The sequence below is a fragment of the Hyla sarda genome, chromosome 5 (genome assembly GCF_029499605.1).
Source record: "Hyla sarda isolate aHylSar1 chromosome 5, aHylSar1.hap1, whole genome shotgun sequence".
NCBI lineage: Eukaryota > Metazoa > Chordata > Amphibia > Anura > Hylidae > Hyla > Hyla sarda.
In genome coordinates this window covers 208,579,593-208,604,455 of record NC_079193.1, presented here as the reverse complement: position 1 = coordinate 208,604,455, position 24,863 = coordinate 208,579,593, and the positions used below count along the sequence as shown (strand labels likewise).

General features: G+C 40.9%; 1 protein-coding gene across 5 annotated transcripts; it reads right to left on the bottom strand.

The window, feature by feature from the left end:
* Positions 1-750: 750 nt before the first annotated feature.
* On the bottom strand, positions 751-24,285 carry LOC130273740 (leukocyte elastase inhibitor-like). Of its 5 annotated transcripts, none has more exons than XM_056521010.1 (8): positions 23,339-24,285; positions 21,571-21,690; positions 15,027-15,237; positions 12,790-12,927; positions 10,522-10,639; positions 5,819-5,961; positions 3,312-3,470; positions 751-1,253 (listed from the first exon to the last, which is right to left on the bottom strand). In XM_056521010.1, exons 3-8 carry the CDS (start codon positions 15,189-15,191, stop codon positions 858-860), a joined length of 1,119 nt encoding a protein of 372 aa, XP_056376985.1. In that variant the 5' UTR covers positions 15,192-15,237; positions 21,571-21,690; positions 23,339-24,285; the 3' UTR covers positions 751-857. The 5 variants fall into 5 exon arrangements, with proteins under 5 accessions (XP_056376985.1, XP_056376984.1, XP_056376987.1 ...); XM_056521009.1 differs by having other exon boundaries at positions 15,027-15,209; XM_056521012.1 differs by lacking the exon at positions 15,027-15,237.
* Positions 24,286-24,863: the final 578 nt, after the last annotated feature.

The window sequence follows — 24,863 nt, the reverse complement described above, 5'->3', positions numbered from 1 at the left end:
AGTTGATGACTTTTCCTGCATAAATTAGTTCAGCCTTCAGGTGCTCTGGTGGGCTGGAAAAGGTGGATACATTCCTAGGAAAGAGTCTCCTAGCCGAGAAGTTCGTGACGAATCGTATTTACTGTAAGTTCGCTCATCTCTATTTGTAAACATTCTCACTTTTCCCTGAGTGGTATACTGTTTTTTTTTTATCCTCCCCTGTGTGGGACATTGTTGTTACCTTTATATTCTGCAGTTTGTTCTTGCTGTTGTTTTATTTACTTTAAAAAAAGAAAAAAAAGAACTTAAAGGGGTATTCCAGGCAAAACCTTTTCATATATATATATATATATATATATATATATATATATATATATATCAACTGGGTCTGGAAAGTTCAACAAATTTGTAAATGACTTCTATTAAAAAATCTTAATCCTTCCAATAGTTATTAGCTTCTGAAGTTTTCTGTCTAACTTCTCAATGATGATGTCACGTCCCGGGAGCTGTGCATGATGGGAGAATATCCCCATAGGAACTGCACAGCTCCCGAGACGTGAGTCATCAGAGAGCAGATAGACAGAAAACAACAACTCAACTTCAGAAGCTAATAACTATTGGAAGGATTAAGATTTTTTAATAGAAGTAATTTACAAATCTGTTTAACTTTCCGGAGCCAGTTGATATATAAAAAAAAAAGTTTTGGCCTGGAATACCCCTTTAAGAAAATTAAAAAAGGGATGAATGCTAAAATGTATTGGTAGTATTTTATTCCAGCAATTAAGTAGAAAATGAATAAATTATATACATCACAGAATACATTTTATATGTACTGGCCAAGTTTTACAAGTAATAATGTCATACACATGTTTATTTTGTTAGGGGTCATATAAAATTCCACAGAGCAATATACAGTTGGATTTCTTGTGTTTTATGAAATAGAAGAAGGGGTGATCTCCCTTTACTTCTTCACCAGGAAAACTGCGAACAGACATGACAGATGCTGTAGTACTGGCAGCCTCAGTTCCTTTTTCATTAATCTCCAGGAAAGTCTGGTGATAAATCTCAGACACATACATATCATTCTGGACCGCCATCCCGGTGAAATTTGCCTTAGTCTGACTGAAAGCATCCGAAATTCCCAAAGATGAAAGAATGTTTTTCATGGAGGAGCTTTTCTCTATCCTGAACTTTGGCAGATGTACTGCTACATTCTTCATTTCTAAATTGCTCGTCCATGTGTTTGATTTTTCTAAGGAAATGCCTTGTTTTACCTACAACACAAATAAGTAGTTAAAATCATGAAAATAAAACAATCATTGCTAGTTATGAGATAGAATGCGGAACATAGCCAGGCTGTGAGCACTTACAGCTGTGAAAAGAGTATTTAGATATAACTGTGTGAGCTCCATCCTAGGACACTATGGCCATATAATTTGACCTTCTGAAACACTTGTTCCCTAGGTACGAGGAACCTGAAATAAAATGCTCACCTCAATCCACAAACTGACCTAAACTGATCAGCACACTATTAGGCTGCATTCACATAAAGTTTTGTAGTTACAGTGACCGGATTTGGCTGGGAAATGTGAAAATCGAGTGCTCCCGTATCCCAGCCGGACCCGCCCCACATCTCATTCATTTGAATGATCCGACCAGAGTCAGATAGTGACTCCGGTCAGCTTATTTTTGCCCCGTATACAGTTTTCTTGCCGAACTAAATACTGTAGTATACCACGGTTTTCAGTCGTCAGAAAATCATATTCGGGGCAAAAATTAGCCGACAGGAGTCACTATATGGGAGCACCCGGTTTTCACATTTCCCACCATAACTACAAGACATTATGTGCATGCAGCCTTACATTTGTTACTGATATAAGCTTTTTTTCTGTACTGTGTGATAACCAAAGGCCACAATATGTTTAATATAATTAAAGCACTCCTTTTTCTTGGGAAAACACTTTATACCAGAACTGCTTCATTTGCACAGAGCCATACGGTATCCAAGAAACACACCTTGTATGGATGTACTCTTCCCTAGAAGCAATGCTATTAGGCAAATATATTTTTCTATATACAAAACCATCCAATGAAGCATGTCAGGACCACATCAGCGGCTTTAGAAGGTACAATAGAGAGCTTAGGCGCCTACATCAAGCCATAATATGAACATGTACATGATCCCTGAGTGTTTTCACCTTTTTTTTATTCAACCAACAAGTAAAACACCATGGCCCAGATTTATCAAAGAATGTCCACGGTAGAGCTATTTTCCCACGTTTATTTGGGTGGTGGGTTTGACTAGCATGCATCTTATTTATCAAGAAGGTGCGGCAAGATGATGAATTTTGCGCAGCTCTGCTGTGGTGGGAAAAGCTCTACCACATATACTTTTTCTAGACGCTTGTGAAGGAGGGAAGTAGACACTTTCCCGGGTCCTGAATTTGTCAGGTTAGGTCTTTTTACTTAATTTCACAGAGCTGCAGGGACATTTTACTTGCATTACTTACAATCAAATTTGATTGCGGTGTCTAAGGGGTTAAATACTGGTATCACCGTGATGTCTGACATTAGAGATGGGTCCTGGTGGCAGATAGCCGCCACGACCACCCAGCTATGACCCGTGCTCAGCTCCTGAGCTCGTCATAGAAGGGGAGTGGGACGCTGTCATCCACAAGAGGTTAAAGGTTGAATTGCAGAAGGTAGAAGTGATTCTCACGCCTACTGGTAGGTGCTGTAGCTTTGCGCCTAAAAAAGTACCTTTGCGCACAAAATAGCGACTTTTGACAAAAGTCGCAAATGATAAATATGTGACCACTGCATGGTCAACAAGAAAAAGTTCTACGGGTAGGAGAAAGAGTAAAACTGTCTATATGAAAAGGCGCATAAAAATCGCTAAATATGCTGCTTGCGCCTGAACTGCACAAAAACGTAGATAAAAAAAATGCTCGAAAAGCAATGATAAATCTCCCCCCATGTTTTTTTAATAGTCTCTCCTAAATGTGGCTGCTGAATTTTAAATGTAATTCCCATTTTTGTGATATGTGGGTAAAGTCACCTATCACACATTTATGGGGCATTTTATTTACAGCAATGAGGAAAAGAAAGTACACCCTCTGGATTCTATGCTTTTACATATCAAGATATAATTAAAAAAAATCTGATCCTTAGAAGGTCTTAACAATAGGTACATTTTCCTCTTAGATAAACAAGAACACAAAATAGATTACATAATGTCATTATTTAACAAAATTTAAGCCTTTGACTAAATTGTGAGACTTCTGTTAGATATTAATACAATTATCTATTTTTTTGTCTCTTTTCAGACTTACCTGTTCGAATACAGCATTATTATCAGGAAGAATTATGAACATGCTGAAGTCTTGTGATACACCATATGGAAGCTCCAGCACTTTTATGCCAGGGTTCTCAATGTATTTTACATTGAAGTAACTGGTGATATGCATCATATTTACCATTACGTTTTCATTCTGAAAAATATAGAAGACAAAAAAAGAACCTAAGTACTTTTTCTAAAACATGCCAACATGATAATCCACTTCATTGTACCCCAAATTCTCATTTGTCCCATCCCTGTACCATCAATGCTAGCTGATACCTACCAAACAGCACAAAGCAAAAAGTCTATATTTGAGTGGCAGGGAAGTCTAAACATTACAGTAAACCAACCAGAAATAGCCCCTGGATAAGGGGAAGTGGCAAGCAACTAAACAATAATGTGCCCAAAGGGCACTAATACCCTTTAACCTCTTATCCACTAAAACAAAGCTTTTATTGATGCTAATATGAGGAGTACTTGGGAGTTTGTATCTATGAAGAGTACATATGACAAGGAGCATCTAAGTGCTTCCTAATAACAGCACAATATTGTATGAGCGCTTATTGGAATGCATCAACTAATACACAGTATTGAGCTGATTCCAGCCCTCATAAAGTATTTCGTATCTGAAGAATGCACGGCTACACCCCCCCCCCCAGCCCCCCCCCCCCCCCCGACTAATGTGTGGTTTATTGAGCACCATTATAAACACCCTGGATATGCTAACAAAAATTTGGAATGCCGCTACTTCCAACATGTTCCGCCACTGGCGTGTGACTCTTTCAAGGAAGAACTATTGCAGACAACTATGAGTCTGCTATAGTTCTTTGTAGGGCAAACTGTAGTTTTGAACTATTTCGGGCGCAAACAACATTTCGATCACTTCTTGCGACCAAAAACGCTCACATTTTTAATTTTATTTTGTATTAACTCTTTTTACATACTTTCAACTGTAATCTGTATATTTACTCTTGATATCACGTGTAAGCATTGATGGTGTATAAAAGAACTATGGTAATCAAATTAAATAATCTCTTTTAATATAAGTAAAAACCCAAAAACAAAACTTAAAAAGAACACTTGGTTTTGGAGGTGGTGCATGACCCAGGGAGTGTGTAGGTGTTTTGAGGAGCTGTAATACCACAACAGCCAAGGCAGAATATGGTTTAGAGTGTACCTTGATAAAATCCTGATAATAACATTTTTAGCATGCTCAAGTTCATATATACACAACGTGTCTTCTAGGGGAGATTATTTCCATGTAATTAGCACCTAGCAAAGCCTGTATGGCAGCACATGGGGTCTGTACATGTCTGTACCAAGGAGCTAAATAGCCTCAGTGCCCTGCTGAATTGGCTGCCAGCACAGGACACAATATGATTATAAATGTAAATTTCAGTATTTGCTTGAAGATTAATGTAATATAATTGGAGGGAAATAATTTTACGGTTTCAAAATCCCTTAAACGTAATGGACGTAAGAGAAAAAAAAACTGTTATATGTTGCTCAGAACCTCATCCTGAACATATAGATCTAAATTGTATGTGTCTACAACTTATATTTCTTTCAGAATTACCTTTATTTACTTGCTATTATTGCTCAGTGAGGTTTCTGTCCACACAGAGGCATGGGGCATGTCCTCTCTTCTCCTAACTGTGATGACTCCTCTCCCTAGCTCCCTCACTCTGCTCTGACTCACAGAGGGCCGGGAGCAAGCACAGCCACTTTGGAGTTGCCTGCAGCCCTGTCAATTACTCATGGTGTCCATGACGTGTCGATGACCACTGGACACTGCAGGACTGGTATGTGTCCCAGAAGCAGGGGGACCCCTAGTGGTCACTTTTTCATTGGCTTTTTCAGTATTTAATACTGAAAATTTTCTGATGAAATATTGTTTTTGCATGCTTTATAACATATCAAAAAGTATTGCATCTGAGAGTGCCCATTTAAAAACATTTATTATTAAAATAATTAACCAAATTTATATGATTTCTAAATTCTAAATATAAGGATAATTTATTATTTTTATTGAGAGTCTTTATTCGACTTTTAACTTCAGCCATTGCTTTAAAGGAGATGTCTGGTGCAGACTTTTTCTATTCCATCCTGCCCGTGCTGCAAAAAAAGACGAAACAAACTTTCACTTACCTTCCTACGTTCCCCCGGAGCTCCGCAACAGCTGATCGGTCAGCCGCCTGTTTACTTCCTACTTCCCTTAGCCCGGTACGTCACACGGCGCTTCAGCCTATCACTGGCCGAGTCGGGACATCGCTGCGTACGGTGATAGGCTGAAGTGCCGTGTGAACTACTGGGCTAAAGGAAGTAGTAAGTAGACAGCCCGGCCGAACGATCAGCTGTTGCGGAGCTCCGGGAGAACGTAGGAAGGTAAGTGAAAGTTTGTTTTGTCTTTTTTTGCAGCCCGGGCAGGATGGAATAGAAAAAGTCTGCACCGGACATCTCCTTTAATAGGGCAGCACATGCAATGTAAATAAGACATACCGATATTCTTGTGAAGGGAGCCTTGAATGTCTTCATTTGATTAAATGGTTTTGTCCAGTTTGCAGCAAAATATAATGTATTTGCAAGCACTAATGTTGTGCTTGTAGAAATTGACTGATCAGGTAACAATTTTTGAATTTTACCTGTAGAATAAATATTTCATTCTGTTAGTAATAATAAGTTTAAATATGCTGAAATTAGCAAGTAACCTTCTATTGCTTTATTGAATATATTTTAAACAACTCCTTTTAACATTGGTACAGTATATTTCCAGGAAATCAGACTTATTTTCATGAATGCACTTCTTTTATATGAATGTAATGGCAGCATTTACTATGAACTATAAAATTATTATTGTAACAATAACAATAATCATCATATGTACCCCTCAACAACCCTGGAAATTAAGACTTTAGCCTTTTTAATTTTTCCTTCTATGCCTTTTATTAACCATAAATCTTTTATTTTTTTTATTTTCTAGTGTATAATGTTATATTTTAATCTTTCAGATAATTCTGCACTCAGCAATACCAAATATGTTTGTTTTTATTTGGAAAATGGGAAGGGGGTGATTTAAAGTTTTAGTATGAAAGTGGTTCATTTAAATTTGTAAAAAACTTTACTATATATTTTTTACACTTCATTAGTATATGAGCAATGGGATTTACTGCACTAATCTCTGCTATCTGTGCTCCAGACATATCCCTGCTCCAGACAGGCTCAATCAATAGAAGAGAATCTGCAGCCAAGGAAGGCTGGGTAAGATATCCTCTAAATGGCAGCAATCTTTGAAAGGCAGCAATAATCACTGCATGCCAGCTATTAGTGGTGGCCCCCAGCAACTGAAATCAGCTGGGAGCCATAGGATATGGTGCATGCTCCTGACGCGAGCCTGTGTCATACTGAGTATCCTTAAGGGTCATTAAGTGATTAAAGGGGTACTCCGTCCCCAGACATCTTATCCCCTATACAAAGGATAGGGGATAAGATGTCACGCCCCCTCCCATAGGCTTGCATTGAGGGGCGAAGCGTGACGTCACACGGAGCAGAGCCAAGACGTCACAATACTCCAGCCCCGTGATTGGCAGTCATCAGACCCGGAGCGAACATGCTCCGGGGGCTGATGGTACTGGGGTGCTGCGTGAAATATTGCGGGGGTCCCCAGCGGCGGGACCCCCGCAATCAGGCATCTTATCCCCTATCTTTGGATAGGGGATAAGATGTGTTCGCGCCAGACTACACCTTTAAGGACCTTAACCAATTACCAGTTTGTTATTTAAACCTGTCTAACTTCAGGGTATAGGAGTTATTATTATGTTAAAATTGTTACTTTTATTACTGTTAAAACAGTTTAGGCAATACATTAACTAATGAAAAACAGTATAAGCCGCCAATTGCTATTCTGTGGGGTGTTCACATTATTAGGAGCCAAACTGCAGTACCAGGTCACTACATAGTGAATCCAGTTTACTGCACAGAACCAGCAGCAGTCCTGCTGAAAAACTGATTGGTGAGAGTGCTGGCTGTTGGCACCCTGACGATCAATAATTTTTACCTGGACACCTCTTTAACCCCTTAAGGACCAAGGACGTACTGGTACGTCCTTGGTCCTGCTCCCCTGATATAACGCGGGGTTACACGGTAACCCCGCATCATATCGGTGGGCCCGGCGTCATAGTGAAGCCGGGACCCACCGCTAATAGCGCGCAGCGCCGATCGCGGCGCCGTGCACTATTAACCCTTTAACCGCGCGCTCAGAGCTGAGCTGCACGGCTAAAACCGAAAGAAAAAGCTGCCGGTTAACTCAGTGGGCTGTTCGGGATAGCCACGGCGAAATCGCGGCATCCCGAACAGCTTACAGGACAGCGGGAGGGCCCCTACCTGCCTCCTCGCTGTCCGATCGCCGAATGACTGCTCAGTGCCTGAGATCCAGACATGAGTAGTCATACGGCAGAATCGTCGATCACTGGTTTCCTATGAGAAACCAGTGATCAATGATGAAGATCAGTGTGTGCAGTGTTATAGGTCCCTATGGGACCTATAACACTGCAAAAAAAAGTGGAAAAAAAAAGTGAATGAATATCATTTAACCCCTCCCCTATTAAAAGTTGGAATCACCCTCCTTTTCCCATAAAAAAACACAGTGTAAATAAAAATAAAAATAAACATATGTGGTATCACCGCGTGCGGAAATGTCCGAATTATAAAAATATATCATTAATTAAATCGCTCGGTCAATGGCGTGCGCGCAAAAAAATTCAAAAGTCCAAAATAGTGCATTTTTGGTCAATTTTTATATCATTTAAAAATGAATAAAAAGCGAGCAATAAGTCCTATCAATGCAAAAATGGTACCGTTAAAAACTTAAGATCACGGCGCAAAAAATGAGCCCTCATACCGCCCCATACACGGAAAAATAAAAAAGTTATAGGGGTCAGAAGATGACAATTTTAAACTTATTAATTTTCCTGCATGTAGTTAGGATTTTTTCCAGAAGTACGACAAAATCAAACCTTTATAAGTAGGGTATCATTTTAATCATATGGATCTACAGAATACATATCAGGTGTCATTTTTACCAAAAAATGTACTACGTAGAAACGGAAGCACCCAAAAGTTGCAAAATGGCGTTTTTTTCAATTTTGTCGCACAATGATTTTTTTTTCCGTTTCACTGTAGATTTTGGGGCAAAATGACTGAGGTCATTACAAAGTAGAATTGGTGGCACAAAAAATAAGCCATCATATGGATTTTTAGGTGCAAAATTTAAAGAGTTATGATTTTTTAAAGGCAAGGAGCAAAAAACGAAAGTGCAAAAACGGAAAAACCTAAAAATCCATGAGCAAGTCATATAATGCTCAGATACATTATGGGGGAGATTTATCAAAACCTGTCCAGAGGAAAAGTTGCTGAGTTGCCGATAGCAACCAATCAGATCGCTTCTTTCCTTTTTAACAAGGCCTCTGCAAAATGAAAGAAGCGATCTGCTTGGTTGCTATGGGCAACTCAACAACTATTCATGTGGACAGGTTTTGATAAATCTCCCCCTTCTATGTCACTAAAAGACAGGAGCACCTCTATCTTTGGGATGCACCATTGCGATGACATCATCATGTGCACCCTGAAGCAAGTGACGCTCCTGAGCCTCTAGAGACTGCAAGTAGAGACATGAGGGAGCCGAGAGTAGGTAAGTATGTATTTTTTTTTTTTTTATTTGGGAGGGAGTCCAATCTATAAAGGGCTAATTACCTAAAGGGGGTTGTAAATATAGAGGACAAACTACCTATTAGGGCAGACTACCTACTGAAAGGAAGCAAACTACTTACAGGGGTCCTACCTAAAGGGGGCAAACAACCTACTGAAGGGCAATCTACTGAGGGACAAACTACCTTCTGGGGACAGGCTACCTACAGGGGGGCCTATCTAATGAGGCAAACTACCTACTGGGTGCAAATCATTTACAGGGGGTAAACTACCTATAGAGGGGGAAATCTATGGGAGAATCCTAACTACAAGCAGAAAAACTACCTACTACCTACCTACCTACCTATCTACCAAAGTGAGGAAAACTACTGGGGTAAAACTACCTACAGGGGCAAACTACCTATAGAGGGTCCTACTTAAAGATGGCAAACTGCCTACAGGAGGTCCTACCTTAAGTGGGACCTTACCTATTGGAGGCAAACTGAATACACAGGGAAAACTGGGGGTTCCTATAAACAGGGGGGCCTACCTACTTCTTCCCAACCCACAAACTTACCCCTTTTACAGTTTGGGACATCAAAGGGGGAGCATTATTACCATTTGGGATACTATAGGTAGAGGAAAAGGTGATAAGGGTTCTGAAAATATGCAGAGTCTAAGTTTGTTTGCCAGGTTCTGCAGAGATGAGTCATGGCTAGAAGAAATATTCATGGCGGTCTGGGTATGATGAAGAAAAAAAGGGAAAGTGGATACATGTCTGTAGTGGTGGTGATAGGGCTCATGTTGTGGCAGTATTATGTAGACAATATGTATTGGCATCATAAGTAATATCTTTTGAGATATATTTTATCACTGAATGGTGGTATTATCTCAAAAGTACTGTAAGTTTATTTGCCATGTGACCATAAACCTGACCTAATACATATTGGCCTGATCTACTATTGTAAACCCAACCAGTTTTGTCAGGTTCTGTGCCAAAATGTGGTGCAGTGTGCCAGAATTTGGCACACCGCACCACAAATTGTGTCTGTATCAGACTTTGGACAAAAAAGGGGTGTGACCTGATGGAAAAGGGGTATGGTCAGTCACAGAAAGGGGCGTGGTTTCACAACCCGGAATATTTACTATTGAACTCACAGGCTGAATATTACCTCCTAGAAATAGCTGGACAGAAAAATTCCCCGACTTGTAAATCTGAGAATCCCCATAATAAATAGAGTGGAATCCTGCAAGTCTGAAACAACCTTTCACACTAGTAAAAACAATTTTAGTAAATAAGGGTCATTACGATGGATAAATTGCACAGAAAACCAGCCTGATATATTAAATATCACATCTCAATTATCCCAGGCTTTTGACCCTTGGACTCCTTCTCAAAGCCAAATTTTTGGGGTGTTGCCCTGATCACATGAAACCTTGAGGTTTTGAGCTTTTAAATACTAAGGGATAAATATGGATCAACTCTAATCTAGGTGCTATGAATAGAATGTGAAACACACCTTTTGTCTGATGAGCAATCCAGTCATTAATGTATTTCCTTGATGTTTCTGGGTCATTCAAAAAATCTAGTTGTTCCAAACCAGCATCATATAAATTCTTTGTGGAATTCAAAAACGTCTGACAAAAGATATGATGTGTAATGAAGAGTGAGCATAAGTGAAAACACAGTGAAATTAATAGAAACAAGCTTTTCAAAGTAAACTGTAAAGGGAGGCAGGGCAAACTATGTAAATGGTCTCTAAAAACTTCTCATCACCGTCCGTTCTCATAGTTGAGCATGATAACAGTCAGATGTAAAACCACTAATTTAAATGACCCCAATTATCCCCCTTGTCACAAATTCAAAGCTAAGAAGTTCACATATGCGTTGGAGCTCTGATTGGGAGCTCCATCATAGAGTCTGTTTCAGACACAAACAATGAAGCTGGATGATTCGTTGCACAAATGAGTCAAAGGAGTCCCGACGGGTCCCATTGACTTTGAATGGGATCTGTCAGGTTTCCTTCTTGTGTAGATTAATTGCAAATGTACTGATCCAGAGTATTTCTTCTCTGCTTATATTCAGTCTTTTGAATGGATTCAGCGAGCTCCAACACTGATGTGAAAGAGGCCATATTTATACTGCATACTTGCTCATTTCTCTCAATGCAGAGATGATTATGTGGTGAGGATGTGATGAGGGCAGATGGAATCACCCTTGGGGCAGTTGGCATTAACCCCTTGTGTCCGTGACGCCAGGGCGTGGTTTTACCTCTACACTACCCAAAGGCATACCGCTGGATCCTGGGCTTGGCACATAGGTAAATCATGACTCCGACTCCAAGTTACGGAACAAAGGCAGCTTTACTGAGTCAGACAGGTGTAATAGTCTTAACAGCTTGGCTAGGCCTAAGGAGGTGACCAGTGACTTCAGAGACCTCAGGGCTCACTGGGACTTGCAGTGGACTTGGACATTTTGATGCAGGACCACGCTGACTTGACACAGATTTATTTTGACTGACTTGACTGGGACTGACTAGACAGACATAACCCCGTTTGTAGCTTACCAGGTTTTGACTTTCACCTGTGGGGGACTTTTGGATGCGTGGCTGTGTGGTAGGCTTCAGGCCTCCTCAGGACACCAGACACTCTCTCAGGACTTGACCACACTGCAACTCGGCTAAGCAGGAAAAGAGACTGAGCTAGCTCCACCCAGGGCTTATATGGGGGAAACTCAGGAGGAGTCCCATAGGTCACCCTGTCGGTCACATGGTCACTGGTACCTTCCTTGGTTATAATCACATGACAAAAATACTTAAATGTATATAACATTTTATGTACAATGCATTACATAACATAGGCACTTGAAGGGTTATATAGGACACAAGTACAGGGGGGGCCCAGGGGTCACAGAATGGAGTCTGCCGGACAGGGTAGCTAGGGTGCAGGGGTGCAACTCCTGTACTGGGCCATCACAATTAGCTAACCTAGAATGTATCTAGGGACTGCCAGCTCCTGTGGCTCCTCTTCCAGTTCGATCTCTTACCTTTTTTTATTATGAGTCGATTCCTTTGGGATAGGACATCATTCCTTCACAAAGGCATTTAAGGGTACCTGTCATAGGAACCTTTGCCCACACATGTCAAAAGTTTTGATCGCACCAGGGCAGCAATCTGACTTTTTTTTCTGTACAAGTCTACATAGACTAATACAGAGAAAAGGTAAGATTTTGTTGGCAGTCTGGGAGAGAGAGAGAGACATTGACGCTTTACCCCCTGGCTTATAACTAGAGATTGAAGCAGGTCTCAGAAGTGAGACCTTGTGCAATCACAACTTTTAACATGAGTGGATATCAAAAATATTTTTTTCTAATAACATTAACCCTTTAAATGAAAGCCTTGATCACATCCTGGTGCATTCTAATGGTTGTGCATAGAAACTTAAGGATGATAAAAATAATCAATAAAGTATCACTATTACTAATCCAGAAATACATGTCTGTATCTTTATTAAGAGGCAAATAATACGGGTGTAGTATGCTATGTAGCAAACCTGCATGAGGTTTATCACAAACAATCACAGTTTTGCAGTATTTATAGGTAAGGTATTTGAAATCTATACGGTTTACCTATACTTGCTTTAAAAATGTGGTAATTTATGGTAAACTGAGCAGTTTTGCAGGGTGGGTCCCGGTTATGTAGCACACCACAGCCTGGTGGCCGGAATATGTGACTCCTATAGCATATACATGAAATAAATAATAATAAAAAGTAAATAGGCTTTCTTACTGGAAGGAATTGAACAGTTTTTTCCCCAAATAGCCTGTTGACATTCATCAGAATGTAATCGCCTTCATTGCTTACTAGTTCACGCATAAGATTTTTGCAGTTGGAATGGACTTCCTTGACATCACTAAAACGCAGCACCTGAAATAATAACATCATTGATCACTAACAGTAAGTATCATTATTATTATAACAAACTGACTACTGAGTAAATAAGGAAGTTAATAAAGTTTTAATTGCATCTGTCTTGGGGGAATTTAGTGAGGTGCTCTGTAAGGAATCTTAGAATTTATATGTAAGTAAAAGCTGTGGTGAATGTGATCTCTAGAACAAATCCTTTGCAAACCTAGTTACTTTTTATAATGTTATAGTATAAGGCTGGGGTCACTCATACAATTTTTTTTAGCATTTGGTTTTCATTTTGGTCTGTATTTTTAGCCAAAACCAGCAGTGGAACCAACACCAATAAAAACTATAAGGTACCATTCACACAAGTGCGTTCACACGAGCGGATTTGCTTGCAAACTCGCAGCGTGTTTCTGGCTGCGAGTGTGAATAGGGACGGGCTCTTCGCAGGCTGTCTGCAGCAGATATTTGCTAGCAGAATTTCCACTAGGGAAAATCCTTTGCAATGCCCATTGAAGGTGAATAGGGTCTGCAGCAGGCTTTCCACAGCAAGCGTGTCCTCGTTTAAAGCCAGAGCTGGAAACACGCTGCCAGTTCGCATGCAAATCTTTCCTTGAATGTACCCTCAGGCTAGGTTCACAATATGGAATTTCCAAGCGCAATTCCATTTAAAAGTTCTGCTCAGAAATTCTAATGCAGCAGAATCCAATTGCTGGTAATGTGATTCCGCTGCATATGGCACTCTCTGGAATTTTTGCACTGGGTATTCCGCTGCTGAAATTCCACACTGAAATTTCCTCACTGAATTTCCTCACTGAAAATAATCCTCATCAAGAACTTCCATTGGCATCAATGGGGCTTTGATTCCACAAGGATTTCTCACCGAATTTCCTCATGGATTCTAAGGCTAGGTTCAGACTACGGAATTTCTGCCTGCAATTCCGCTTTGAAATTGCAGGCGGAAATTCCGCTTGCTAAAATGCATAGTGTAGTGAATAGGTTTCCGTTCACAAATTCACACTTCGGAATTTGTGAAGCGGAATTTGTGAATGGAAAATCCGCTTGGAAATTTCTGCCTGAAGAATGGCGTTGCAGTCTATTGGAGACTGCAGTGTCCACTGATTCAGTCAGCGCTGGCCGCAGTCGGAATCTCCAGGCAGAAATTTTCTGCCCGGAAATTCCGTAGTCTGAACCTAGCCTAAGGGCGGCTGGCACTAGCTGAATCAGTCAGCGCTAGCACCACATGGACATTTCCGGTCCCCTTAGGCAGCAATGTATTCTGTGCTGTATTACAGAGTTTCACCAGCAGAAAGCTACCCCACTGAAATTCTGTAGCGTGCATTGTGCAGTGGAATCCTATTGACAGCAATGGGACTTAGCTGCACCAGACATTCAAAGCAGATTTGAAAGTGAAATTCTGATTAGAAATTTGGTAGTGTGTGTGGGACCTTAGGATATTACGTGTGTGGGACACGTGGGTATTTTGCTTCAGATTTTCTGCTACTGATTTTTCTAACCATTCATATCAATACAGCCTTAGGGTCAGTTCACACATCGTTATTTTTGCAGCAGATTTGATTTCAATGGGTAGCAAAATATGCTGCAGTAAGTCTTCAGCAAAAAAAAAAAACTCTCCCATAGACTTGCATAGTGGGGGCGGAGTCGTGATGTCACAATACTCCGGCCCCGTGGTCGCCACCCGGCTGTTTGTGAACTGGCACTGCAGCACTCAAACAGGTGCGTGGCGAATACAAGATTGCGGCGGTCCCCAGCCACGGGACCCCCTCGGTGAGACATCTTATGTCTCAGGGCCGGAGTACCCCTTTAATGGATCCGGTCCTTTATTAGTTGCACACATTCCCAATGAGGGAGATTTATCAAAACCTGTCAAGAGGAAAAGTTGCTGAGTTATAGCAACCAATCAGATCACTTCTTGCACTTTTGAAAAGGCCTCTGAAAAATGAAAGAAGTAATCTGATTGGTTGCCCTGGGCAACTCATCAACTTTTCCTCTGGACAGGTTTTGATACATCTCCCTCTTTGATCCCAAGCTCTTGCATAGTATAGTGATATATGGGCAGCACAGGCTGCTCTGACTACATTTGTTAAACTTACCTTGCCCATCTGTGCAGCAGTGTTCCCTCTAGCTCCTAGATATACCATTGAAAGTGCAGTTATTATGCTTAGAGGAGCAAAAACAATATTTTGGCCTACAGCACTTCCATATATCTCTTTTAAAACATCAATAGCAAACTTGTTGTTTGCAGCACATATGTCCATCTTTAACAACTTCTAGACCTGCAGAGTAAGCACAGATGGTACAAAGCTTTATTATTATTGTCATATACATATTTTTACAGTAAGTCCAGTTTACCAAAGTAAGCTCAAAAAATGATATGTGCAACAAAATGTCTGGCAGCCCAAAAGAGCAAAAAAAATGTCTGACAGCCCTAGAAAGCCATTAGGCTTTTCTGTCAGACCACAGTGCTCTCTGCTGACACCTCTGTTCATGTCAGGAACTGTCCAGAGCAGGAGAAAAAACCCATAGCAAACATATCCTGCTCTGGACAGTTCCTGGCATGGACAGAGGTGTCAGCAGAGAGCACTGTGGTCAGACAGAAAATAAATTCAAAAAGGAAAGAACTTTCTGTGGAACATATAGCAGCTGATAAGTACTGGAAGGATTAAAAATTCTTAATAGAAGTAATTTACAAATCTGTTTAACTTTCTGGCACCAGTTGATAAAAAAAAAAAAAAAAAGAAAGGTCTTCCATTGGAGTACCCCTTTAATGCCACAGCAACGGCTCCTGAATTGTCAAGGAAGCAAGGTCTCCTTCAATGCACAAGCTCCCTACAATAAAAGTTCCTACCTAGGATTGACAGCTTTAGCGTCCAGTCGGAAAACTGCTAGAGTTGTCAATAGGTATGCCGGGCCCAGGAGGCTTTCTTTACATTTTCAACTGGTCATCGATTTTATGCTGCCCATAAAACTGGTAAAGGCAGCATGACCCCGGCACACTATGAATTACTCTGACATACTTGGGTGGCTGGAGTGACACATCTATCCCCCCTATCTGTGTATCAAAGCGATAGCCACTGGACTCCTCAAACCCCACCCCCCTTCATGACTATTTACCGGGCCCTTCATGACTATTTACCTGGCCCTTTTTTAAACTATAATTTTTCTGAAAGCTTAAGTGTATCATAGTCATTTATAGTGTGCCGAGATCACACTGCCTGTACTAGTTTTATGCTTCCTGGTGGCTTTTTAGGGCTGTCATTAGTTCAGATAACTTAAGACTGCTGAGAGATTCCCTTTATTCCCTTTAGGTTAGCTATCTACTGGTTCTGCAGAAGATTCTAGAAATCAAATATTGAAACCCGCTCGACTTTTACTGCTTTGTATCTTTGTACTGTGTGGCAGCATTGTTAATACCTGAATTTATTACTCTTCCATGAATGTTAGTAGTATTACAAACACAGGGGCCTAGATTTATCAAAATGTGTGAAGGAAAAAGTGGAGAGTTTTTGTCCACAGCAACCAATCACAGCTCAGCTTTCACTTTACCAGAGCTCAGAAAGCTGAGCTGTAATTGGTCATTGTGGGCAAAATCTCTCCACTTTTTCTCTCACACATTTGAATAAATCAGGGCCAGGGTGTCATAAGTGCATTATAACATAAACTGGATTTATGAGGGTTAATTGGGTAACTTCCTATTGTGGAGCCATATTTTCCTCAGAACTGAGTTGAAGTATTTTAGACTTCCGTTGTCCTCTATGTGAAAAATAAAACAAAGCACATTTGAAGGAGCATTTCACTGCTCACATCTATAGATAGCCACCCAGTTAGCGTCTTAGTGCTGAGATCCCTGCCAATCGCTAGATATAGTAACACCGAGCTCTTCACCCCCTCCATTCATGTCTATGGGAGGAGGCGTGTTGGCCGTCATGGCCCCTTTCATAGACATAATTGGTGGGGCCGTGACGTTAAGACTACTGCTGCCTTAACCCAGCATTTGTTTAGAACACCGGGTGCTGCGGGAGTGCTGCCTTCTCCACAAGGCACCCCAGCCCCCATCCTCAGTGATGCGCTCTTGCTGTACAGAAGTTACGGCTCACTCTCAGGGGTTCTGTCGAGGCCTGTGATTGGCTGAGCTAATACTGTTCAGCTCCAGTCTGTCTCTGAAGGTGAAGGTAAGAGCCGCAGCCTTGTACAGTGGTCCAAAAGGTCAGACCCCCTACAATCAGCAACTTATCACCTATCCTTTGGATAACGGATTTTTGATAAAGTGTACAACCCCTTTAAGGTCAATGACACACATGAGTAATATGTCTGTTGAGTAATTTTGTCCGTATAAATACAGTAATAATAAAGCAAACACTAGTTACGTTGTTTCCCAATGCCTAGTGTTTACAGTTACAGGACTATTCAGTTTGTCATAAATGTAATAACAGGAGATTTATAGACCAATAGATTTTCTCCTGCAGGAATGTTGTGTGGCCTATTTACATATCACAGATCAGTAACTACAGTGACTTTTTCTTCTCCACAGCACAACATTTAGATTTACACCTCCAATGATCCATAAAGCAGATGGCCAGGTATAGTTAGGTTCACACAACTGTTGGGCTTCATTTGAATCCTTAATTAACAGATCACATGTAATCAAAAATATAGTATTGCAAGTTACACGATTCTTCCCATCAAAAATAGAACAGGATAGACTTTATAAGTTCATAGGATCCACCAGATTCTGTTGGTCATCATATGACTGATCTACAATAGCATGCTATCATTTTCATTTTTTGTTTCATTGTTATTATGAATGAGCAGAAAAACTGAAAGCATAATGGAAGTGTGAAGAGAGCCTTAAATATGGGAGCTTAAAATACCCAAAAAGGGATGAACTAGTGATGGCATGGCAGTAAAGAAAGTCCTGTCAGTGGGTGCCAAGAGTGGCAACTACTCAAAGCTGATACAAAGTATGGAAGGAATGAGGTAACTAAAAACTAAATAACAAACCCTGTCTATAAAACTCCTTGTATTTGAAACCACTTTTTTTCCTGGGTTGTATTTATAAAACTTCACAGCATAAATTAGACATTTAAAAAATACAAAGTTCCACATTACATGATTTAAAATGGTCAGGTCTGAGTCTACTAGTTCATATCATTTGCTTCTATAAACATCTGTAGTACGCTCTAGAATATGGACTGAGAACCTGATTCTAAAATATACATCCCTGATGACATGGCTGGTGCCATGAAACATGTAAGGGAAGCTTAGAGTAGTATATTTTAGAATCAGGCTCTTAGTGCATAGTCTAGGGTGTACTGCAGATGCTTATATTAAGCATCTCGAAGAAGAGCAAAGATATGAACTAGTGGACTCAACACACATCTTTTTGGATCTATGGGGTCTGGTATATAGTTTATTAGTCATAGTTCTCTTTTTCTCAAACCTCATATATGCCCTCATTTCACATGAAACAGTGTCAGGACACTACAGTAATGGGAAGTACATTTGCTGGGTTCTAAAGCATTTACTAGCTTTTTCCTACAGGTTTTTTTTTTATAGATGAAAAAAAAATGTCCCTAAAAATAAACCATGTGCAAGGAAGAACCACTGATTAATTGTGCTAACACCTATTATCCTTTACAATATTGATGCAACTGAATACTGAGAGATGTTTCATTAGAGGTGTTCCCTTTAATGACGAAACTTTTAGAACACATGTCGCCTCATGCTAAAGCAAAGAATATTTACAAGAATTATACAACACAAATAGAGAAACATAGCCGCACTTCCACCATTTGTATTTTGATCTACTTGCTTCTAAGCATAATTTAAAAAAACTGACAGGTTGTTATTATAGATTTTGATCAAAAAGTACAAGCACACTCGCCACGTCAAGGCCACCTAGTCAGAGTGGGTCCCTACCCTAATGCTGGCGTAGCACCGGGTGGTGACCACTGCCTCTGAGACACCAAGCCCACAGGTGGAACAACCCAGTAGCTAGGAAGCCCCACTGCTGCCCGACAAAGCCCCTGGCTTTGGGCTGCCCCACCCCACAGACAAAGCATCACAGAAACAATGGCCGCCACAGAGAACCACACCAGTGTGAACACCTACCATGTGCTCCCTACCAGAGGGCTGGGAGAATGTAAGGAGGAAACCCTTATGCAGTCTCCTGCATAGCCATCACTCTGCTCCACCCATTCGGCCCAGGCAATTTTAATTAGCAGGAGACAGCATATAGGTTTCCTCCTAACATTTTCCCAGCCCTCTGGCAGGGAGCACATGGTAGATGTTCACACTGGTGTGGTGCTCTGCAGCGATCATTATTACTGTGATGATTTGTCTGTGGGGAGGAGTGGCCCAGAGCCAGGGGCTTGGTCGGGCAGCAGTGGGGCTACCAAGTCACTGGGTCATTCCCCTTGTGGGCATGGTGTCACGGGGGCGGTGGTCGCCGCCCAGCACTACGCCAGTGTTAGGTTAGGGACTTACTCTAAATAGGTGGCCTTGACGTGGCGAGTGGACTTGTACTTTATGATCATAATGTATACTATCAACCTGTTAGTTTTTGAATTTATGCTGAGAAGCAAGTAGATCAACATACAAATTGTGGATGTGCGGCTGTGTTTCTTTTTCTCTTTGTGTTTTACAAGAATAATTACACTAGAAATAGTCCTGAAATACCATCCCTGGAAGCACAAATCAGATTTGTTTTCTTGTAGGGTATTCTGAATTTAATGAAGGTTTTCTGGTGACAATGACAACATCAAAGTAAGAGTGCAAAAAAAAAAAATACATTCAAGGTTGTCAGTGGCCATTAATCTGAAGTACTTAAAGGGACTGTCAGGCTCTAAGGATTCTAAAGATCTTAAAATAGTAATTTTTAATAATGCAATATGTAAATATGAACTTATATTTTCCCGCTCTTTAACAATATACATTGGTACTTTGGTAAAACACTGCCGCACCACTAAACCACTACAAAAAATGTGTTGTATAAACTTGTATAAACTCAGCCTAAGGGCCCTTTGATATCAATACCTGCAAAAACCAGGATGGATTCAAAGCACAGAAGTTTTTCTCTATGTTTGTTCAACTCCTGGTTTTGGCTTACAAATACTAATACATAATACTGACAAAAATACTGCTGTTTGAAAGGGGCCTAAGCAGAGGCATAGCTTGTAGCTTCGGGGCCCGGGATGCAAAATCTGCAACAGGGCCCCATATGCCAACTATTGTACTGCTTTCTTATGTGGCAGATGTACTTTGGGGCCCCCTTAGGCCCCAGGGCCCCAATGCGACTGCTATCTCTGCTACCTACCGACCTAAGGCTAGATTTAGAACATGGAATGGGCACCATCCTACAGTTCTTAGTTTGAGCCATTAGACCCATTGTTGGGCAGGACTTGAAGCTATTATATGGACACACAAGTGTAGCCTTTAAGGCATCAGGCTATTAACAGCACATATCACCTAGCAGCAGGATAGGTGAAAAATGTATGATAGATGGCGTTCAACTGCCAACTTGGTTCCCAAGTGCCCCTTGTAAATGGTAGTGTACTTGTTTGACTACCACACTATTCACAGTTAGACAGATATATAGTGCTCAGCTATTACTGTCGGTATCACAGACATCAGTGGTCAGGAAAGATAATTATTGCTCCTTTCAGAAGGGTCATTTAGGGACAGCCATTCTCTTGATCGCGAGGTCCATTTAACATTACAAATGCAAAATATACAGACAAGGGGTGCATCCCTGTATAGTATCCTCCAAAATAAATAAAATAAACAGTGGTTAAAACCATTCACTAAGTGTGGTTGTGCATCTGCAGGAACAACACATATGAAAGTCGTCTGGGTGGATCGTCTCAAGGCTGCTGCTCCTCCCTATGCACTCAGCATGAAGTCAGCAAATAGACTCCTCCAAACAGGAATAATGGGTACTGCCACGATCCCATATTTTTACGTTGTGCGTTTCAATAAACGTATAAATTCATAAAAGTATTGGATTGTGGCAGCCCACATTATTCCATGCTGACATGCAGTCCAGTCTGCAGGCATCATGTTATAGAACAGGTGGAGATGAGCAGGTTGATATATAGTTTTGTGGGAAAAGTTTCAGGATAACTTGCCATTTATGTAAACTTCTGCTTATTATAGGCTAAGTAGTCATGTGGGTGGTCCTCCTCAGTGAGTGACAGCCATCTCTTTATATGAATATGCATATAGAGAGGTGTCAGTCACTAAGCAAGACCACCCACATGACTACTCAGCCCACAATGAGGAGAGATTTACATCAATTAATGGCATGTTATCCTGGAACCTGTTCAGCTCCACCTGCTCTACAATGTGATACTGGCAGATTGAACTGAATTTTTAACATGTTCATTTTATATTTTTATCATATAATACAAAATAATGTATAAAATGTTGTTGCCAATCACTGTTTTCAAGGCAGAACATGACTAAATTTAGAAATGTCTCCCTCTCTCTATAATATTCTAAACTCCATTGTTTCAAGGGAAATCCCCAGTCTACAATTATTAGAGTACAAATAGTTATTCTAGAAAAATGATTTACCCGAATGTATCCAACCAATTTGGAAAATAACTCATGTAAGAAGAAGCAAAAGAGGCCGTATACCTTGTTTCCTGGAGCCTGATGGTTTTTGGCATAAGCCGTGCAGCTGCACCTTTATATATAAGCACCTTGCCACTCCCCTGGCAATTTTCCAAGGCCATACTTGTGCAATCCTATTGTGTGCTATAAGAAACAGATGAGACATCAAGAGCAGAAAACGTAAAAAGTTTAATGTATTGTTTTACTGTTTAGGTGTGGTGTTAGGTTGCTTTTGGAATGACATATATGCTTTCTCTATCAAATTTTGTTATGTCACCCAGATAGATTGCCTTTTGTCTATATGATCTATTTATATATATATATATATATATATATATATATATATATATATATGATGCATATGTAATGGAAGGGTCTGGTACCTTTCAGTTTGATTCAGCACATGGCTGTGGCACTTGTCTAGTACTATATTTTATTTAAAAGATATTTCAGGCAAGGCAGATAAGGAAGAATTATGAATCTGTCTTCACACAAAGCAATACTTTGTATTTCCTAACACCAGGAACATCACCAATTCCAATGTCCAATTCCCTCATTTCTTCCTCAGGACATGCATGTTAAAGAGCAGTAAGTTAGGGGAAGCTCTGAACAAACTGTAGGGAAACTGTAGGGAAGATGAGTTAAAGAGGTTATCCGGGGGTCTAAAAAAATTAAGCACTCCACATGGTGTGGAATGTACTTACAAAGCCCACCCTGACTTGTTTCTGGCATCATTCACTGCTCCCCAATGCACTGTCCTCCTCTACCCACTGCTCAATTTTCTCGCAGATCCTTCCTCATTCACACCCTATTAAAACGACATTTCCCAGCAGTCTTCCTTGGGGAGAGGGGGAATGGCTTGCTGGTATAATGTCAAAAGGGGCATGGCTTGACAAACTATGACTGAGAGGGGGTGGCTTGGTTGGACGATGTTTAAATGGTAAGCATGGCTTTTCGGTGTGCCGTTAGAAAGGGACATGGCTTACAGGATGAGGATGCTGAAAGCCAGGACAGAGTGTCACATGATTTCTGTCTCTGTTGGGGGGAGGGGGGGAGGGGAGAGGAGACAAAGTGGACTGAGGTTAGCAGGTTTTTCTTCACTTCCTGTTTGTCACAGCATATTGCAACTTGGAAAATGGTCCATTACAGGTAATAAGTGTATATTACAATACAGTTGGTCTGGCCATAAGGAGACAAAATATGAATCATTTTTGCTATCCGGAGTACCCTTTAAGTAGAGGTGAGCAAAAAGTTGAAGGCTTTTTTGCAGTTAATGGTGTTAAGGGGTTTTGAGTGGACACATTGTTTGATGGGAAGTTAAGAGATGTAGTTATAATGTGGTTATGTCATTTATACCGCAACTGTGCAAGGCTGAACTTGTGACTCTACATCCGGGACAGCAAGGAATGTACTGGGTCCTCTGACGGGTGTAGGCACTGTTGTACAAAAGGCCAATTATCATTGGGGCATAACTGTCCCACCGGTCTTCAGTAGTGGCAAACTTTTGGGGCAAAGGTTGTGATTTGTGTGAGTCTCCCAGATGCATTGTAACACAAATTTGATGGAGATATGTTTTTTTTCAACCATTCTAAGTATTTAACTATGTCATTCTGAATGTAGAGGTTGTATTGTAGGCAGGACAAGGGTAAAAATTGTAAGTGGCTTTGTAGATTTTACAGTTAATTGGGCTACTAAAGTATAAAAAGTTTATCTAAAGGAGTTATCCGTTGAAATGTTTTTTACCCCTAATATGCAGAGCCTTCCTAATAAAATAATAAAACCTTTAACTCACTTTCATCCGCTCCCTTGTAGTCTGCTCCCTGGAGCTGACTGGAGCTGTAGGCTGTAGACATGACATCACAGCACCATTCAGCCAATCACTGGCTGCGGTGGTGTCCCGCGATGGCCTGTAATTGGCGAGTGGCACTTTCAGGTTCCAAGGTTGTAGACACCGCGAACTGCAGCTCAGGGAAAAGCAGTGTCACTGGCCATAGACAGAGTGCCCTGATACCGGAGCTACGAGGGAGCGCGTACCAACTGAAAAAGTTGTGGTGTATGATTATTAAGTTTGAGAAAGTAGCTCTAATGATTACTTTTTCCTTATACCTTACGGGGGAGATTTATGAAAACCTGTCCAGAAGAATAGTTGCTGAGTTGCCCATAGCAACCAATCAGATCGCTTCTGTCATTTTCAGAGGCCTTTTCAAAAATGAAAGAAGCCTACTCAGGGCAACCCTATGGCTCTGTTACACAGGTAGCTTATTGGCCAAACAGGCCAGTAACAATGATAGGGCCAGCGTTTACTTGTTTGTCAGTTGATCACATTGTTTTAACACAATGCCAAATCCTTGTTCGTCAGACATACATCTCCCTGTGTAATAGAGGATATATGGCCAACAAATGATAGAGCTGACTGCCCCCTCAGTAAAAAAGTAGAACTGCTGAGTGAGTATATATTTCACTTATTTGCGCATAATACGCCCCAAAAAGGTTGCACCAGCAGTAAGTGTGCTCTCTCACACTCTGCACTGTCCCTGCCTGTCTGCAGTGATGCAGGCTTGATGTGAATGGATTCGCTGCTGTGAAGAATAAGATCTGTATTGTGATTGTCAGTAACACGCAGTCTGCTCTCTGAGCTACAAGTCCCAGAAATGCCTGTGTTTATCAATGGCTGCCGAATATATGGCTGTCACATCAAAGGGCTGGTTGGCTGCTCATAGGCTGCATGCCACCATGTGATTCAGGGTGACCCCTCCTACCCACCTTCCCAGAATTCCTTGCCCCATGTCCTCACACATGTAGCCGGCATTGTAGATCCCCTGAACCGCACATAATGGAGTTAAATTAAGTAATTTGTTTTATCGAATCGCGGCGATATTCGGATTTGTTACGATATTCGGATTTGCTCATCTCTACTTAATAGGGGTTATCCAGGATTGTGTGGTATAACAATTGACTTCAGTAGAATTGAGCTGCGCTACTGCACACAAAATGAGGACAACAGTTGACAAAAGCAGCTATGTTATGCACAGAATATACTATATTAATAAGGTATGGTAAAATCCAGTTATTAGTTTGGTAATACATTTCTAGGAGAAATAACAGAGGGATGAAATAATATAGAGTTTCAACCTTTGATGACACCAGGTGGCCATAGATGGTGTATTTAATCATTTCCACTTAAAGGGGTACTCTGCCCCTGGCATCTTATCCCCTATCCAAAGGATGGGGGATAAGATGTTAGAGTTCGCTCTGTGCGTAATGACAGGCGAATGACAGGCGATACATGGGCCAGAGAAGCGTGACGTCATGGCTCC

What these genes read in the sequence shown, in the direction of transcription:
- LOC130273740 (XM_056521010.1), bottom strand. Translation starts at nt 15,191, where the DNA reads ATGGACATATGTGCTGCAAACAACAAGTTTGCTATTGATGTTTTAAAA. An exon ending in CTGCTGCACAGATGGGCAAG is followed by an intron (nt 12,928 to 15,026) that starts GTAAGTTTAACA and finishes TTATTATTTCAG; the next exon opens with GTGCTGCGTTTTAGTGATGT. An exon ending in AAACTGTTCAATTCCTTCCA is followed by an intron (nt 10,640 to 12,789) that starts GTAAGAAAGCCT and finishes ATCTTTTGTCAG; the next exon opens with ACGTTTTTGAATTCCACAAA.